The sequence below is a fragment of the Schistosoma mansoni genome, chromosome 7 (genome assembly GCF_000237925.1).
Source record: "Schistosoma mansoni strain Puerto Rico chromosome 7, complete genome".
In the NCBI taxonomy this organism is placed as follows: Eukaryota; Metazoa; Platyhelminthes; class Trematoda; order Strigeidida; family Schistosomatidae; genus Schistosoma; species Schistosoma mansoni.
Window position 1 is genome coordinate 8,283,235 of NC_031501.1, and position 21,219 is coordinate 8,304,453.

Sequence of the window (21,219 nt, forward strand, 5' to 3'; positions counted from 1 at the left end):
AGTGCTTGAAAGTACTAAAATACAAATATTACGAGGACGAGTTCCAACAGCTGGAATTATTTCGGCTGAGCTACAGGAGAACTAGAAGTAATCTTATAATGATATACAATATAGTTAGAAACTCCGAACCACCTGAACACAAGTATCCTAACTGATTGTCACTATCACCCTCGTCGATGCAACCATTGAGAAATTGCACATCGAGGGGCGAACACCTAGGTACACTCCCATTTTTTCTGATTAAGCGTTACCCCAATTTGAAATCCTTTCCTAGATAAAGTGACCACAGCCTTCTAAGTGGACAGCTTTTGGAAGAAACTTTACAAACACATACTCACTTACGGATTACCACCTCCCTCTGGACCAGCTGTGTCTTATGTATACCACGTAAATTATCACTGCTATCAATACCGCATATCAATAGTTACTTCTTATCTCTGCATTTCCAGCTGATCAACCCATTTATTTATAGGTTCTTGAAACAAACGAAAAATTCATATTGTTTGTGGAGTCGCAAACACCAAATTACAATTGTTTTTCCAACTCTCTCTCCTCCAAAAACTGAAACTATTTTGACCTTCAGAAATACCTTACGGCCGCGGATGTTCGAAATTTGTTACATATGTTTCTGAACACTAACCGCCCGTGTGACATTCTGGTAAGCGATTTTCTCATAAGTTTGCAAGACATCGCGTGTTCTTTTGTTTCTGCATTCTAATAAGTCATAATGTTGAACATAGGCCGTACTACCACGCTAAAGCGATTCATGCTTGGTCACAAGTTAATAAACCAGGGTAGGCTCAGGATAGGAACAGATTGAATACATATTAGGATTTCTGTTTTCGTATATGGAAACCTTCAATAAATCCTAGTATATGCTATTGAACACTTATATGACAATTAAAAGCTTGCTTGGTCCCCCGTATTTTCCAATGCATTTACCGTTTTATTTCCCCTTTATTATTTGTTTAGGCTTAATTCAATTTTAAAGTAAAATTGTAAAACGTAGTAATCTGTCCACGTTTCTGGTAGTTTGTTGTACAAATTTACTCCCACTCATAAACAGCACTAAATTCGATCTCGAAATTACAGTCGAATCCTATGAGGTGTAGATTATTTAAGAAAGTTAGATAACGCAATAAAATAAAATAAAGTTAGTTTATTGCATCGTCTTAGCTGTTATTTTTTCCTTATGTTATCATTAAAAACTAACGAAGCGTCTTACACTGATCCGTTTCTCTTATTAATCACGTTATTAATACCATTAATATCATGATCTACAGTGCCAGTTAACAAGTTATCGTGTTTATATGAGTTTCTCAACACATTTTCCATTTTTACTCACAAGAATCGAAGTGGATTCGATAAACAATATGAAGAGTATAAACAAGGAATTTATCTCACTCAGTGTGTGATGAATGTATTTCAAGAGAAGTAAGTGCTCTATGTTTCTACTTTAGTGTATGTTTTGCAAGCTTATCTTCAAGGGAAATATATCCCTGGTTCATTGACTTGCGTAATCTACTTTTGAACTAGTTTTGCTTTTAAAATATTCTGGCGTCAGTCAATCACAATAATTGTAAGCGTGGTACGAATGTGCATGTTTTTACAACTTACCATTAATCCAATCAACACTGCTTGTCAAGGTAGGGGTGATTGAGAATACGTAACAAATCTCCTAGCTACCTTAAGTAATGATTTGCGATCTCAGCAATCAATCTCTCCAGTACCCTACCTTCTGTCTCACCATTTTTTACGTGATCGTTTTATTAAACATTGGGAATATCCCAAGACACATTCATCTCGACATGGACTACTCGTAAACGCCGGTTTATTCGACCGAGTTCTCTCTAAAGAATAATTTTCCACAACAGCGTCGTCACTGATTCAATATCTCTCCATCGTATATCCGCACATGTTCACGTACTAACTTGCATAATAAACATGCTATTTCCATACAGTTGTCTATACTATCTAGTAGCTTGCCGAACAATTCCCATATCAGTGAACGAAATCATTACTTTCTCCTTATGTACGCCGCCTTTGGGTATTCTGACGTCTATATAAGTGGTTTAAATTCGTATCCACACTTTGTGTCACGTCAAAGTATATAAAAATTACTTTCAAGCTCCCCATATCTCCATAGACCACCTAGATAAATATTGTTGTATCGCTTATACTGACTAGCTTCTGGATGAATTTTTCAATTTCAATCCAAAATTACCGTTTATCGAGTCGAGTAGACCTGAGATAAAACGACAACTCGAATGACAGTAAATAAATATTGCAATACATTTAAGTAGAATGAAGTGGAAAACGTAGAATGTAACTCAGCAAATTAGTCATATCATTCTATTCTGTATTCAATATTATTCAATTATCTAAGTAGACTTTAAACACCCATCCAAAAACTCACTGGTTTCTAATGGTTAGTTGTTAATTAATATTCTTTTCAAAAAGTACTTACTTAAAGCCTGGTCATAGACTACTGCATTGTTTTGTTTGCTTCGTCGCCATTAAATACGAAAAGTCATTATCGAAATATAAATTATTCATTATGATTGTTATTAAATTAATGTATGTGAATATCACCTTTGTTTTTTGCAAACATTTTTCAAAGTATGCCACATATTCATTAATCAGTCAGTCAGTCATAAAGGACGTAGAACCCAACACGTTTGTACATCGATTCAGTTTGCCATACTCCATTAGGACAACTGTATAAAATTTTCAGGTCGGATTCTAAGGTAGAAAATGTAGTAACCGTGTTAGTCATAATATAAAAGATTAGGCATAGATCTGGTTCCAGAGGAAACTATGAATTCGTGTATTAAAAAATAATTTACATGGTAATTTAGAAGCTTAGAGTCTAAGAGAAAATAAAAAGTGAAAACATCTGCACCACTGCGACTGATTTCGATCCATGTCACTCAGTATCTGACCATTGGTTAAGATAATCACACAAATCCCAACCAGGTAGTCTACACCTACCTACACGGCTCTGCCCAACAGTCATTGTCTTCATGGACTGATGCTACGTTTTAGTTTGGACACTTTTATGTCTCGCAATGTTCAAGTCTTATACTAACACACAAACTCCCTACGCATAAGCTTCATTAATTGATTCGCCATACTTACGTAGTCCTTTACGTCTAACACCTTCATTCCACACTCAGTGGTCCCAAAATATTGCGGCGATTGTTTGAAAACACCATTGAAAGTAAAAATAGTTCTGGTTTGTAACCTACATAAACGTTCTAGTCGTTTGTCTATGACGAAAAACACTGCGTAATTTAACTATTCAGAGGTATTTTCGGATGATACAACTATTTGTTACCGTCGGGCTATCCTCATGCACAATCTTCCTTATCATTTTTTTGGAGAATAGATGTGAACTTCAGTCGAATTATTCACGATCTCTATCAAGATTAAGTGGTCGTTTACGTGATGCTCTGGCAAAAACAACGGGTGGGTAAGTTTTCCGAAAATACAATTAACAACTATTTTGCTTTCTCCAGTCATTTAAAACTATGAGCATTTAAAAGATAGTGATCAGTTTTATGTGCTGAATTATGTCTTATAATCACTCTTGTATAATATTTTTTGTTGTACAAGGATACCTTAGTTTCTCGCCTGAATTCAAGCTTTTGACTTTCGAATTATCTGCTCTTTCTACGGTCAGTTCATCAGATAACAGAAGTGGCTGATGGCCAGACTTCAGTTTTACCACATCCAATAATTTATGTTTAAATATATACATGAAATAAAATGTTGTTCACCTATTAAGAAGAATAATCTATTTATTATTTGATTTAACTGGAGACGCTACTATTTTATGTTACCAGTACACGAGGCAATAAAAAATATATTTGATTTTGATTAAGTTCACACATCCTTGACAGTACAGTAATTTCTTTTAATCACTACCATCTATCTTCAGAAATAAAACATATTTGATACAAAGTAATGTGAAGTATCTTTGCAGTTACTGCTACGTCTGCTTTCAGTGCTTCTGCTGGAATGTTATCTGGTCCCGCTGCTTTACCGCTCTCCATTTCTCTGATGACTATGCTAATCTCTTCAATTGTTGGTGGGCCAACATTGATTGATAGGTCCGTAGGTACTGCTTCGATGTTGGGTGGGCTCAATGGGGCTGATCGATTTAAGAGCTCCTTAAAGTGCTCTACCCACCTGTTTCGTTGTTCACCAATGTTGGTGATTACTTTGCCTTCCTTGCTTTTCACTGGTCTTTCTGGTTTACGGTATTTTCCAGCGCGTTTCTTTGTTGTATCATGCAGCCTTTTCCGCCGTCATTGCTAGATATTCCACATATTTACGTTTGTCGGCTCTGATGCTCCTCTCTATTTACTTGTTTACTTCTGTGTATTCAGCTCGTCCCTTGGCCTTCTCTGTTCCTGTTCGGCTGATATTGGTTGCTGCCTTCTTGTTCCTCCTTTCTTCAATCTTATCCTTTGTACCAACAGTGATCCATTCTTTGTGGTGGTGATTTTTGTGGCCCAGAACCTCCTGACACGTTGAAGTGATTACCTTCTTGATCCCTTTCCAGTTACTCTCCGTAGTAGTTCCCTCTCCAGTGAATAGATCGTGAAACGCCTGGAACTTATTGTTGAGGGCTATCTTGAATTTGAGTTTGTCAGTATCCCAAAGAAAAGCCGTATTAAACTTTTGTGATGTTGTCCACCCCGTTGTCCAGTGCTTTTAAATTTTTAATTTCATCTTGGTGACCAGCAAGTGAATGATCTGAGGCTATATCAGCTCCTCTCCTGGCTCTCACGTCCTTCATCGTTCTTCTGAACTTTGTATTGGTGCAGATATGGTCGGTTTGGTTCTGTGTAGTATGATCCAATGAAGTCCATGTGGTTTAATGAACGCGTTTATGTGGGAATATAGTACCGCCTATGACCATTTTACTGAAGGCACATAGGTTTGCAAATCTCTCACCATTTTTGTTCCTTCCTCCCAGTCCATGTCGTCCCATGATGTCTTCATATTGGGTGTTGTCCATTCCCACCTTGCCATTCAGGTCTCCCATCAGAGTGATCAAGTTCATTGTTGGTCATTTCTCAGCCTATCGTAGAATTGATATTGAATGTCCTCATTGTAATTGCTGGTAGGCGCATAGCATTGGATGACGTTCATTGTATTGCCTTCTTCCTTTGTTTTGAAGGTTTTGACAATCCTGGGTCCATGAGATTCCCATCCTATAAGTGCTTTTTGTGCTTGTTTGCATAGCATCAGTGCAACGCTTTGTGCATGCGGAGCATTTTCTTCTTCATGGCCGAATTATAACAACAGGTCCCCTTAAGCTAGTCTTTCTTGTCCAGTGTGTTTCACTGATCCCATGCACCTCTAGGTTGTATCTTTTCATTTCTCCAGCAATTTGAATGACTCTTCCGGCCTCCCACATTGTACGAACGTTCCATGTATCTAAATTAATGGTTGCTCTGGTTGTCATCAGCCTCGTGACTTCTGAAGGAACTCGGTTTTCATCATGAGACATCATAACTCTTCTAAATGAAGACCTTCCAACTCCCAGGGAAGAGTTTAAATGGTTCGAATTGTTATTTTTTCTGGTTAGCATTTTTTTTAGCGAGTTAATTTTCTACAGGATGGAGTCGCTAACCCCATTCTCAACCCTCCTTCTTTTCCTGAGCTTATGACCGACAGTAACCCAAGAGGGGCTCCAGGCGGGGTTGTCAGACACTGCACGTAACATTTAAGTTACAATAATTAAAATTCATTAATTGGATAATTTTCACTGAACATAAGTCATTATGAAAATAGCATTAAAGATCAAATAACTAATTACGAATTAAATACACTAAGATTTAACGAATGTGAATCACTTTAAATAATTTGTATAACAAAATGCGTGAAAATTGACCAAATGAAAATAAACTGAAATCGATATCCGAAATCAAGACTAATTTACTTCATTATATGTTGTATTTGGGGAATACATATTTCCAACAAACTGGAATCGTTTTAAAAAACCTATTAAAAGTCAGATAGTGTTGGATAGCTGTTTTGTCGTAGTTTTAAAATTTCTAACCGTAGCTGCCAGCTTGACATAGTGGTCAGGCTTGCTTATCGTGATTATCCAGTCGAGGTATATTGGTTTTAACAGTTGTCCCTTCAGCGCTTTCCACGTTAGATAAGTCGTTTAAAGAGTGTTAAGACTTAGTCCAGTAACAGAAAGCCTAAGAGAACGAAGTCGTACTGTCCACTGTTCCGGATTGCGATGGTAGTTAGATGTTTCCCTCAGAATATCAATATTAGTAGCAATGCCACCTTCCCATTACAGAAGAAAAAGGTAAAAAAAAATTTGACCTCAAAAATAGCACACCACGTCCTGCCGCATGAATTTCCACAACTAGTCTGAAAATCACAAGGTGATGTATCACTAACTGCCCACTGATCGGTCTTAAGTAATTGTTCTTTGGGTTCCGCTGTCGACAAGACCATTACTAATCTAATTCCCTTTTCAGATCCCCAAAGAAATCCCCCCCTAAAACCAAGGGAGTAACCGGTGAGTAATAGTCACTCACACACCCCTGACAACAACTGAGGTCACCTTGTTCACAATCAAATCCTTGCTTGACTACGTAATATTTCTTTTTTCCATACTATCAGCCCTTTTCTTATGATTTTTAAAAATGCCGACCAACCGTTGTCCCTACTCTCCTGAAATCTAACTCTAAACTACATGTTGGATCTTCTAATATTCTAACCTATGCCAAGCAGAACATCAGGCTACATTAGCTAGTATTCAGATGTGTTGTGCGATTGGTCTATACTACGTCTCCATGTATGTATGACCTCGCTTCTGCTGTCTTAAATTTAATTGTGAAATGAGAACCCGGAAGGATAGAGAAGCATACTGTTACTTGTTCACAATTTCTGGCTGTACTCTTATTGACTCCAGTTCTGATAGAAAAATGATTGAGTTTTACAGATAGCTTAGTGGCCTCGTTTTAGAAGTAGAACACTCAGACATAGTAATCATAGCACAGAATTTTAATCTCGAAGTTGGCAGGCTAAATCAAACTGAAAGATACCCAAAAGGGTCTCGGCTTCTCAAGCCAACAGACAAATAATGGCCCTCATCTACTGAAGCTATGCTCAGATGACCGTTTACTTTTAGCAGGCCCTAGTGCTAACCACAGTGAGATGCATCATTGGACATGGTGACCCCCCAAAATCGGCCCGACGATCAATATAAGTAGACCGTATCACCATCAACCATCATTAACAATCGCCAGCCTAATAACAGCGGAAATATGAATCAGTAATAAGTTATCATAGAAGAATTAACACATTTTAACTGAACAAAAGCGTATAAACTTGGTTTCTCTTCAACAACTTGATATTTTTTCTTTCGATATTCATCAGATTTGACTTTGCTTCATGTTTCATTTCTCCTAAATAGTATCTGTTTCGTTTTTATTTATTTATTTAACCACATAAACATTGGTACAAGGAGGCACCAAATATAAATGCGCTACGCAAATGGTTCGATTTGTGTAAGGGATGTGATGCAGTCCGGTCGGCCAAACCGAAGCTAGTGGTTTCCCGCTACCCAAGTCTTTGGCCTAGAGGTCTAATCCACAAAGCAGTGGAGCGACGGTAAGAGATGCAGTCCTGTGGTAGCCGGTGACCAACGGTTGGTTCATACGCCATTTGTTCTTTCAGGATCTCACATCCTTTGTTCACCATTAGTTTGGAATCAAGGTTTTCCAACTCTCCTAGGTGTGTCCTCCATATCCACCAATCCGGTTAGAGCGTCGGACATTCGCTTTTCATCCTCTCAATTTCGCAAACAACACCTGCCATGAGAAGACAGTAAGTAGGGCTTCCCTTACAGTGGCTGTACACGCGTGACCATGTGAGAGCATTTCAAGTGGGAAGGCGGACTATCTTCACTCTCGACCGTACTAGTACATTTGACGGTCTTCGGTTTAGTAGCATCAGTTTTTAAATTGAACTCTCAGATTTTTCTGTTAAAACGTATTCACATAACACATACTTAGTTGTCTTTTCTTTTAAACTTACAAACTTCATCTTTAAAATGTACATCTATAAAACAAATAGTCTATTGTATATTTCTCATAATTATTCTTTATTTCCTATAGCACAGTACATACAGCTTGGCTAAGGATAGCTAAAGCTTTAGAAATGGAATCAAAACTACATGAAAAAATTGTTCAAAATTTATTGAATGATTTAATTAAACCATTAAACAATTTAATTGAAACATTTAAAAGGGACAAAAAGTCAGTAAGTATTGATTTTATTTGACTTTCTTCTATATTCCTATAATAATTGATAATTATCAGAAGGGGGTTTTGTAGAGATTTTAGTAATTTTATATCGTTGAAATCAATTAAAGCTAGACCACCATGGAAAACCTGAGTTGGAATCTCGCGGGACGGGATCATAGGTGCGCACTGCTGAGGAGTCCCACAATAGGACCAAACGGCCGTCCAGTGCTTTTAGGTTTGTACATGGTGGTCTAGCTTCAATCAACTCATGATTTCAACTATATACAATCACTGAAATCTCCACAAAACCCCTTCTGATAATGATCATATGCTCACCGGTGACTGGCTCCATGAGGTATTTCCTGGAGTTCTAGTGAGAAGCAGTAACCAGTGGAGTTCAACCAGGTCTGTTGGGAGATATCAACTTATTGAAGACATTGGTGAAAGGTTGCTCAATTTCGTGGATCGGTTGGAGTTAGACATTAACACCGTTGGATACCGGCAGGCTCAGTGGTCTATCGTTTAAGGGCTCGCGCGCGAGACTGATAGGTCCTCGGTTCGAATCTCGTGAGTCGGGATTGTGGATGCGCGCTGCTGAGGAGTCCTACAATGGGACGAAACGTCCGTCCAGTTCTTCCAGGTTTTCGATGGTGGTCTAGCTTCAATTGACACATGATTTCAACTATATAAAATTATTGATAAGTCGTACTTTTTTCCAGCTTTTTAACAAATCATAAACGTTAGACTTCTTAAAATTTATTCACATTCCTATCATATTTTATCATATAGATGAAGTATTTTTGTCTTGTAGTTAGTTTTGAAAGATATCACATCGAAACAATAAATGGTAAAATGTGTACTATACTGACAAACCAATAAGGTTTAAGATGGCTCATTTTGGATCTTTGTGCTAAATCCAGTGCCTGATAGCCTGTTTCCTAATGAAAGCTAAGAAAATACTTCAGTATTTATCTACTAAAATGGTTAAATTTGATGAAAAAAACTAAAGGATGAGAAAATCATTTGTAAATTTGTTCAGTTAATATGAATGTTCCTGATTTTTCAATTCAAAGAACTAATTCCATAAGTATTTATCGATATGGTCCTGCAGAGAATTTATCTACTCGAATCCTAATAAGTACTCCCGATTCCTAACTTCAATCTCAACCATGAACCTCAGATCTGACCTAACTCTCCTAATTCTGAATCCACAAACCTCACTTAAACTCTTATACTTAGTATACATTCATGTAACACATTTTATTCATCAATATCACTTGTATTCTTATTGGTTAAAAATTGCCCTTCTCAAGATCATTTAAATCCCACTAAAGGCCACCAGTAAAGCATATTTTTAATGACAAAAAGGGACTAAGAAAATTAAAGATTAGTAAAAGCTCTGATTGATATATTTGTAACATACTCCTACTAATTCACATGAAGTATACCTCTGCCTGTTACTTATTTAAGTCGATATTACCGCTTATTGAAAACAACACACATTTCGAATACCTTAGGTGATGTAAGTTCCAAAGATGTACACACTTACTATCTGAATTTGTTATGTCTATTGATGAGATGTCTAGTGTCTGTTTTCTTTAAACACAACTCGCTTAATAGTTCTAAGTACTGACCAGCATTCTTAAGACATTTGTACGAAAAGTACTTCTACTATTCCTGAATGTTGTATTGGTAAAAATTAGTTTAGCTGACATACATGTTGATAATTGTTACCGCTTTACTGAATAGTTAATTATAGATAAAAAGTTTTCTAATAACTAATCAGTTATCGTAAAGTTATTGCTCTTCTACGAGTACATATTTTAATTGTGAATTTTTCATCAGATAAAGTTGATTGTCGGGGATTATAGATCTCCAGAAACCATTTAGTAAACGTCTTATTTTTGTAATTTTATTTTAGAAATTTGAATTTCTTGTTTGCGCGCCAAAAGCGCCCATTTTTACATTCAGACTGTATTTCCCACTTGGAAGGACTTTAAATGATATTGGTTCATTGCCTCTTTTAATACGCTATTTTTATGCTGTATATATACGTTTGAGTTGTGTGTCTGTTTAGTTCGTGCTTCTGGCTGCTTTCGGAACATACTTTTCCCTCATCTGAACCTGTTCTTCTCCCTCTAGTTTACCCTGTGTTGTCGTTGTTTTCCTTATCCTTCGTTCCGTTCGCCGATTTACGTGATCTCGTAATTTCTTCAACTATAGCAATGATACAGTCTATCGTAGTTCTGACAGCTTATTAACGACGTTAAGGGTTGATAATGTGCTAAAGATTTTTTTAAACAGATGAGATTCATTTAAGTAGTAAATTCATTTTATCAGTAATGCAGGCTAAATAAGTCAGGTCTACAAAAACATAAATTACTCCGTTTTAACTGAAAGGTTACTTTGAATGGATTGTTATTAACAACAATTGCTTCACCAATTACGTGACGCGTATTATTAGACGATATTTACACAACCGTGTATTGATTAAATTTAAAGTTGTATACCATTAGTCACCGGCTCAGGGTTCTAAAGGTTATATGTTTGTATTCCAGACTAAAGATCCTGTGTTCATTTTCTGGTGATAGGGTCGTAACTGTGGACTGATGAGGAGTTTCGTACTGGGACGAAACAACTGCCTAACATTTCCTGATTTTCAATAACTAAGGTCAGTCCATGATGTAAACTATAAAACTGATCTATCTCAACATATCTCTTATACTAATCATCATTCCTACACTACTGCTCTTTCTTCTTAACTTCTTTTTAATTCATTTTTTTTCCAAAGCTGAAAAAATGTGTTGACAAAGAAACAAGTAATTTATTCTCTCTGTACGAAATGGAATTTCATGCCAGACATAAATTATTTACATGCTTTCGTAATTATGAACGGGTTTGGTACAATTATCACATACAATCAAAGGATCAACGAAAACAATTAAATCAAACTAATGAGCTAAATAATGATAAAGAGAAAAAGCGTAGTTTAAGCATGAATCGATTTGATACATCTAGTCTGTCAACTATAGACTCTAGAAGTAACAGTTTATTATCAGATCATTATTCATCGATTAGACGAAATTCTATTGATATCGACACGAAAGTAATTACGACAACTACTGAAGCATGTGACACAACAACATCAAACGTACTATCTTTTAAAGATACTGATAATTCTACAAGTCCATGCTTTGCTTCAAGATCCAGTACTTTGTATACTTCTCTACCCCATAAGAAAAATCCAAACATTATTCGACATCATAACAGCTTATCTTCAAGGAATGAAAGAAAAGTTTTAACAATTGACAAGGTTTGAAGTTCTTTTTTCAATATACTTTGAAAACTTATATGCATACTTATCCATATGTTTCTTGGTGGTCTTTTGTTTACTAAATATTTTCATCGAATATAATTTTATCAGTAGTTCAGCTTCATTGTAGATAGCATGAGTATTGATAACTGATTCCTTCTTATGACTCTTCTAACTGAGTAGAAGCTGGCCTAATGTTGGCAAGTATTGTTTGAATTCTATTGACCTGTGATCTTCCTTATGGACCTGAAGTCGATCAACTCAGAAGAGATTACTTTTGTGTGTGATGACTTAATATACTTCAGTTGAAAAGGTATTAGCACGTATTAGCTGACACAACTCTACGGTGAGCGAGCCGAGTAGAACAACTCTGATGTACACAACTATTCTTCACTTTAGCTTCCAAGTTCTCCATAAAGACACAAGCATTATAAATAGATATGGGTGGTGGCTGGCTGAAAGACAGACTGATCAATTGCAATCCTAACTATCGATGCGATGATTCAAACAACCAATACAAAAGTGAATTAAATTTCACGCCATTACATAAGCTAAAAGCTATCTGAGCTCAGTAGCTAAGTGGATAACGCTATGGTATTAAAAGCAAACTGCATTGGTTTGGAGTTATGGAGTGAACATCAACTCGAGAATGCACGTAAATCCATCTGACGAGTCCCAAATATGACGAAACGCGCTTCCTAAATTCTACTGCTAACCACCGTTCATCTTCGTTCACAGTTGTCGATGTAATGATAATCATTGTCATCATCAGTTGTTTTACTGTTAATCTGTCTGCCTCAATGTTTTGATCAATATCACCATGTTGATTAAGAAGTATACAGATTTCTTCGAACGTTGATCAACTTAAAAAAAACATATTATTAATGTTGAATTTGTTGATTTTTGTTTTTTAGTTTAGGGACGCCTATAATACAACCCTTACTCACTATTATCGAACATGTGTGTCAGCTGAAGAAGCTAGAATTGATTGGCATTCAAAAATTTTGAAAGTAAGTTTAACACTTTTAAACTCATATACCACATATTTAAGACAACTCAGGAGAGAAAATTCACCTATCGGCTACATCATTTACTCATGCTGTACAATCATATTTATAGCTAATTTACATTTAAAATGATCTACTGGACGATATGAGGAAATGCCTTTAGAAAGACCTCGCTTTGAACGCCCTATGTAACCTGCTTCATAATAGCAAATGAACTTATTAATGCACATTGATAGGGTCTAATGTGAGATTGTGTCCTTGACACGAATGATTAGGCGTCTGGTAAAGTTTTCCTGAAAGATTTCGTTAGACAATTCTTCAAAATTTCCTCATCAGTATCTCCCTTGAACTCAATGTTCTTTCATGTATTTAGTATATATGGGAATTTACCCTTCGTAGGCCTCGGAGGGTCATAAGTGCAATTATATGAAGAGTTCTGTGCACAAAATTAGGTTATTGAAATTTTTTTCAATTATTAAACGCATTTATTCATAATTATAAAGCTCATTTTCAATTCATTTTACTACACCCTGCTATTTGTACCGATTAATAATTTTCAGTATAGAGTTGTGGAAACTTGTGGTCTGTTGATATCACGAACCAACCTAAATTAGACAACTATTAAAAACCCGTAAATATTGGACAGCCATTTCGTCCTTGCATGGGAATTCTCAATGACAACACTCATCCACGACCCCGGAACTGTGAATAAAACTCAAGATCTTCAATCTTAGTAGTTGTCTAAGTTCGGTTCGTGATATTGCTACGATTAATACTCCCATGTGTTTTCTTCCAGTATATATATATATATATATATATATATATATACAACGCAACTTCTGAGGATTTCACAATCATCGTTGTGAAAAGAAAAATATTTCCTTCTAGGTTGAATCGCCCTTCAGAGATAGTGCCATATTAGTTTCGCATAAACTATGTTACAGTTTTACATAGTTATTATATTCCCCACAGGATAATCTCATGGTATGACCTAACATTCTGAAATAGTGACCGCTATATTTATCATCCCATGTGTTCAGGTAACCGGTAAATCAGTCATTACCAAAAAACCTAATTACAATCAAATGTACAATGCTTTAAACTAGAATAGTTCAAGGTAGATTATTCGGAACATAGCCTCAAATCAACAAATCATTCAACATGATAAACAACTCAGTTCGTACTGACAATCTCCAACTATATTATGATTATCTTCCCACATCACCAAAACTTTTAAATTCATTGATTTGCATAATATAAGGGAATAAGAAGATAATCTGTAATTGATTAGTCAAGTTTCAGTCAGTCAGTCAGTTACAACGTAGAACTTCGTACGTACGTACATCAGTTCGAGTTGCCATATCACATTAGCACAGAGACGAAGTTATCGATTCAAATCCCATATTGGCAGAAGTAGTAAGAGTATAAGCAATAATGTGAAAGATTAGGGTTTGAAGATGTTATTGAAGGAGTATAATACGGTGAAATAAATTTGGAAAGAGAAAAAGGATAGGGACATGAGGAATTCAGAAGATTAGAATTTGGTAGAACACAAAGAGTGGATGCACCTTCGCCATTGCAAATGATTTTGAGCCATGTCATCCAAGGTCTATAACCATCGGTTGCTATCATCTCGCGAATCCCAACCAGGTAGTCTACACCTACCAACATGGCCCAGTCCAATTGTTAGTGACTTCATGGATTTTTGCCACGTTTTGGTCTGGCCGCCCCTAGCTATCTTCCAACCTAATCCTACACCATGGAACATTGCACGTCGGGGCAGTCGGTGGTTGGGCATACGTAACACATGTGTCAGCCATCTCAACTGATGAAGTTTCAGTACTTCATCAATCGATTTGCCATCCTTACCTAGTGCCCGTTTCCTAACATCTGCATTACTTACCCGGTGGTCCCAGGATATACGAGCACTGCGTCGAAGACACCTATGATTGAACACTAGTAGCCTACGAATATCCTCTACTCTTATCGGCCATGTTTCACTGCCATAAATTAGGACGGAACGAACTGCTGCACAGTAAACCCGTCTTTTTGTTGCTAGACGGATATCACACCTACGCCATAAATGGCGCAAGTTGGCGAAAGCTAAACGAGCCTTCTGTATCCGTGCTGAGATTTCGTCACACACCAGACCACAAGGGCTGATGAGACTCCCAAGATAAGTGAAGCTGTCAACACGCTCAATTACTTCACTCCCTATCATTATTTCAGGTGTCGATGCAACCCAATCCTGAAGTAACATTTTGTACTTCGAGGGAGAGAATCGCATCCCGAACATGCCTGCATTGTTGCTTATGGTGGTCAGAAGACTGCATTTTGTCAGCGTCTTCACCGAATAAAACTATGTCGTCGGCGTATTCTAAGTCAACAAGTGAGTCTCCCGGTAAAAGTTCAACTCCAGGAGATTGAGATGATGAAAGTGATATCTCTAAAAGCATGTCAACGACAAAGTTAAACAAGAATGGGGAGAGTGGAATCAGGAATCAGTTCATTATTTCGATATAAATTAAACAATCTCTACAACCCCTTACTGACAATTATCATGTGCTCACTAGTGATTAGCTTCGAGAAGAGATTTCCGGAGTTCTTGTAAGAAAATGTGGCCAGTGGAGCTAATCCGTGTTAAGTGCGAGGCGATCACCCACCAAAGACAACGAAAGATGGTCGCTCAATGTCGTCGATTGATTGAGAATTTATTTTACTTATGCCTGCTACCCCTCGTTGAGGAGTATAGGCCACCCACCAGTATTCTCCATTCAACCCTGTCCTGGGCAATCCTTTCCAGTTAACATTCATCATTCATCCTCTTTTCCGCTTCCCTTCAAGATTCCAAGTGATTGAGGCTAGACATTATTACTGTTGTGTGCCGGCTCTCTGGTCTAGATGTTAAACCTTTGCGCGCGATACCGAAGATCCTGAGTTAGACTGTTGCGTGCGTAATCATAGATGTCCACTGCTCAAACGAGACTTCTGTCCACCGCTTCCAGGTTTTCAATGGTAGTTTAACATTAATCAGCTCATGATTTCATTGAAACACAACTATCTCCACGAACCCATACTAAAAATTTCTTTTTCATCTTTGTCTTTTCTCCATGGTTATATAGAAGTAATAATTTAAATCTTATAACGATTAATTTCTTTTTCAGTGTCTTAATCATCAACAAACATTAGAAAATGATCGTTTAACTAGTTTGACTAATGGTCTAACAGTTTATCGTAACACTTTAGATGATACTCTACCAACTTGGAAAGCTGTTATAAATGAAGTAGCCGTATGTATATTCAATTATTTTTCTATTTATTCTATCCAATCAAATTCTTTGATAAATTGAAACAACAAGCAAGAACAGCATGGTTTGCAGAATAGGAAATGAAATTCATCAGTCTGTTACATAGCTTCTCATTCACTGTATACAATATATAATTACAATCATCAATATACTTATTAACCATTGTTCAATATAATCCAGTTTGTGATAAGGATAGCACATGAGTTAAATCGATGTGTATTTATTTGTTAGAAAGTTGTGGTAACGCAGAGTAGAAAGGTAGTAATTACTTACGTATGTCTGTTGCCCCTCGTGGAGAAGCATAGGCCGCCCACCAGTATTCACCATCGAACTCAGTCCTAGGCAATCCTTTCCAGTTACTATTCAGCATTTCAATGTGTGCTTCCAATTCCGAGCACAGTGTGTTTTTTAGTCTTCCTGTTTTCCGTTTACCTTTAGGTTAAAAACGCTAGCCAGGTGATGTTATAGTTATTCGTAATCATAATCAAGATAGGAGAGGTTGTGTAAGTGTAGTGAAATTGATAGTGGTTTACGTAGTTACCCAGCATAATGAGAACTAAAGTCGAATAAATATGTAAACATAAAAAATAGATCAATACCCCTCTGATATCACTTCCAATGGCAACTATCAACTTACATGTGCTTGTGGTAGCATGTATATAGGAAAGATAAAGAGTATGGTTCTTACTAAGTTTTCTGAACACATTCATAGGATCCTATGCTGAAACGAGTGCAACTTCAAAGCATTACTAGACTGATTCAATTTCATTTTCCATTCTTCAAACCTTGTTCTTTATCTCTGTTTATATTTATTGATTGTATGATACCATATTGCTAACACTTTTGTATAAAATTTAATATATATGAATTGTGGATAACAGTGTAAACCGAGAAAACGCGCACTTTTGCCATATTTTGGACTCATCAGTTCAATTTACTTGTATCTCCAGGGGGTTGATGTTGACACCGAAACTTATCCCTTTTAAACTACACTGAGTCCAGATAGCCACTAACGCTTGCAAAGCATGTGAGATTTAATTCAATTTGAAATGGTAGCTAATTTAATAACACTAAGGTGTCTTAATCAAATCTTATACGATTCGAGTGTCTGAGTGAATGAATGTCAACTTTGGGATGCAGGTACGTACAGCTGACGAGCCCTAAATAAGACGAAGTGTGCGTCCTGAATTCCACTTTTAGCCACATTTCCTGTAGTCTGTATCATCTTGTATCTTAATGACTATATCGAGGCAATTCGCACAGATACCTGTAAGTCAACCAAAACTGATCACAAATATCAGTAACACGAAAATCCAAACTATTTCAAATAATCCAGTCTAGTTCTGAAGTGTTTATAGGGAAACCAGTTGAAAGTTCGATTTCTGAGACACCCAATTGACTATGATCTCTTAACAATTAATTTTTAGTGTTTACCATGCATTTAAACCAACCAAAAACCCTTTTGTTTATCCACTACAAAAATATTTGACAATTCATGATGATGGAGTCTTAACTCTAAAAATAAGTGTGCCCTCTCTGTCTCTATTACTGTGGTGTAGAAGTTATGCGTTCGTTCACGAGACTGAAAGTTCTCGGTCTGATATTTCAAAATGTAGTCGTGAACGCACGCCTCCAAAAAGTTACATACTCGAACGAAACACGCATCCAGTGCATCCCGGTTTTAAATTAGAATCAGTTCATAACTTAAACTATGGAAATTTCATCGTTTGTTGTTTTCAGTTCTATATACCGTCCAAAATTTCTGAAAAAAATCGCTTTCCTGCAATCATTTTTTATATCCCTCTTACAGTGGTTTTGTTCTCCATGAATATATCCCTGGTAGCAGTCCATTCTTAATCCCTCTTTTGTACAGAGGCGGGTCTCGAACTCGAAAACACTTAATAGCTGAAAGTTCTACACCTGGACCACTATATCAACTTCAGTTGTGCGGTCATATTATTAGTGTATCAATTTTACATTCTTTCTTATGTACATAATTAATATGTTGATAATAAAACGTGTAATATTGAGGCAATCAATTGGATTTCCAGTAGCTGTCATTTACGCTTGCTTTCAGGTTAAAAGGTATCATCAAAACGAGAAGCAACCGATTCGGACATGATACCTTATAGTGATTTAGGCGTTTAGCTTTCAGCCACTTTGTCTTAGTTTCAAACCTCAATTTGCCTTCTTCGGTTTGGGTAACCAAGTAGTAGTAACATTAGCTCTCTCAGATTTAGAGTGCCGCATACTCAAGAACCTAGTAAATGAACTCAAAAAAAGCTTTTTATATTAATTTGTAGATGAAATGTGAATCTTGTCTTTACGTTTTTCCATTTTACAGAATGCTATCAGTTTAGCTGATCCACTATTAGATTTACAAAGTTTTCGACATCGTTCTCATCATCAAGATTTGTCTCAAATGTCACCGCAACAATCAACAAATTCAAAGAATAAACTAACTGATGGTTCCATAAAATCAAAGAATGTTGGTTTTTCACTTCAACGTCTCATCGATTTACCATGTGAAAATGTATTACTACAACAAAATTCACAGCAACAGAAGCCATCTAGTCCGTCCTCAAAATCACAGGCATTGAATATTATACGTGAAAGAGAATCTCAGGCATCTGTTGACAAAAGTAAATTTTCATGTTTTGGTTTAAATTTGATCACAGAATTTTAGACAGTCTTGTTAGCCAAGTAGGTGATTATAGTTAATCGACAAGAAACCCTGCTTGGCTTGGGTGTTTTGCGCTATTGTTGGTAATTGTCTCCTTAGGACGCACTCTCAATATTCAGGGTACTGGTGTAGTGAACGAGGACACAAGTGGGGACAAAATTAACATTACAGAATATCTCGGCAAAACCTAAGAACCATACAGTAATGCTTCGTTCGCAAAATATTCATCAATTGTCTCAGACTTTGTTGTTTCTTCGTTTCCATACCAATCACTCTCTTTTCTCGTCCGCTTGTTTTCTATTTTCTTAACCTTCTGCCTCCAGGTATTCCACTTTCGATTGGTGATACATACTACTTATGTCTGTTAACATCAGTAGCACACATCACCCCAGTACTTTCTGACAGATTCGCATCCTCGGTCATTCGACCTTTAGAGTTTCCTGTTGACCATCTCCAATCACTACGTAACATCTCAACTTAGTGTGTGTATTCCTTACCCTATTCATCAAATATGTGTAAATGTTTTTTTGTGTGGTCATAAATATTGAGTCATGTTTGATCGAATGGAGTTGGCATGTTTGATCTCACCTGTCTTCTTCGACAACTGTATGGAACTTAAAAACCCGAAAAATAGTCTAGTTTTAGAATTAGAATTTTTAATGGTTGTTCAACTAAGGTCAGTCCGTAATGTAGACCAACCTCCATACTATCACTAGTTACTGATTTCAAGAGGTAATTCCCGGGCGTTCTATTGGGGATCTGCGAACAATATAGTCCAGGATGCTAGATCCCCAGAAGCCACTTGGTAAACGTCTTTATTTTGGATGATCTCGTAATTTCTTCAAACATGGCACCAACCGTGTCATGTATGACGACTAATAGCATTAGAAGATGGTTGAGGATTATCATTAATTGATTGGAACAAATATGTAAACCTTTGTATCCCGGCTCACTCGTCTAAAAGGTTAAGTGCTTGTCACGAGACCTGAAAATCCTCTGTTGGACTGATGCTTTTTTGTGGAAATCGTGGATGGATACTGCTGAAAGGTCCCATACAAGAACTAAACAACTGTCTAACGCTTCCTGGTTTTCAGTGGTATTGTAGTCAACGAAGACATGGGAAACAGAAATCAGCTTTATTATGAGAAATTATATAGTGTCTTTATAAAATATGAAAACAATGAATCAAATGCAGTATTCGCACATTGTTCTTGAATTGTCACTTACAAACTTCATCATTCATTCGTGTTATTATTTTGACTGCTTTCAGTTTTCCTTTCTCTTCTCTTGATTTTCCTCTTCAATCAATAAGAATTCTACTTGCTATACCTGATACATACAACTTATATTCATCCGTATAAATAGTGCATACTACAGTATTAGCCATATAACTGATCAATCTCCCCTAACACCTATGATGAAAAATATATCAACTTCATTATCTTATGTAGTTTCCAGGAATCATCATTTCATTTATTTGTGTGAGGGCTGTGATACTAACCGGGTGCCCAAACTGAAGCAGGTGGTTTACTTAGGGGGCCACACCCCGAGCCTTTGACCTAAAGATCTGATCCACAAGGCAGTGGAGCATCGTGGAGATTCAGTCCCATGGTAGCCGGTGACCAACAATTAAATCATACGCCATTCGTTCCCTCAGGATACTGGAACCCATGTGCACCATTGGTTTGGAATCAGGGTTTTCCAACTCCCCTAGGTGGACTATCCGTGTCCACCAACCCGGTTAAAGCGCCGGACATTTGCAAAAATCATCTCACTTTCGTGAACAACACCCCCGCCACGAGAATGCAGTGAGTAGGACTTCCCTGGCAGAGGCTGTATACGCTTGGCAATGTAAGAACATTTCGAGAGGGAGAGCGGACTCTCCCCACTCTCGGCCGTACCAGGGCATTTGGGGGCCCAGGTTAAGAGCCTATGCATCTGTAAATTATGTACTAATATGTCAATATTCGTCTTCATCATTTAATGTTATGATTTTGGTACACACGTTTTCATGAAGAATAACAGAAGAAGCTTTCTTTGTCAATCAACTGGTTTTCCTGATTAGTAACAAGTAAAATGATTGTATGACATTTTTTTGAAAAACAAACAAACATTAATCTATTACACTGTAAACTGAATGAAAGTGAAAAATATTTTCAACTGTTGATTTATTAAACAGTCAATGTTTTATAGTGACATACAAATTATATGAGTCTTGTTATGCAAATTAAGAAAGTAGTGAGAAGGGTAAAGTATAGCAACAGTGTAGTTGAATTGTCCTCACATTATGTAGAGTTTTTTTAATAAAAAATGCCATGAGTAAAATATTTTTGTCTTTTTAAAACGATTACCTTCTCATTGGAGTTGAATAATGACTAGCAGTAGAGTCCACAATGCACACTTCGTCTTGTTTAGGGCTTTTCGATTAGCTATGCCTATATTCTAGTGTTGCTCTTCACACGAGGACTCGAACCCAAAACACTAACATTATCGACTGAACTACTGAGTTCAAATAGTCACTGGCTTGCGCAAATATAATTCATTACAAGTAAAAATAATTTTCATTACCGTAGCTGCTATCATGACATGGTGGTTGCGCTTGCCCATCGTAATAATCCAACCGAAC

The 21,219-nt window shown here is 36.8% G+C and overlaps 1 protein-coding gene across 1 annotated transcript; it reads left to right on the forward strand.

Moving 5' to 3' along the window:
* Positions 1–622: 622 nt before the first annotated feature.
* Smp_194310 (Dab2-interacting protein 2-like) lies at positions 623–18,596 on the forward strand (the record flags this gene model as incomplete). Its single annotated transcript, XM_018798762.1, has 8 exons — positions 623–658; positions 1,349–1,434; positions 3,389–3,472; positions 8,154–8,298; positions 11,074–11,595; positions 12,510–12,605; positions 15,767–15,892; positions 18,255–18,596. 8 exons carry the CDS (start codon positions 623–625, stop codon positions 18,594–18,596), a joined length of 1,437 nt encoding a protein of 478 aa, XP_018653672.1.
* Positions 18,597–21,219: the final 2,623 nt, after the last annotated feature.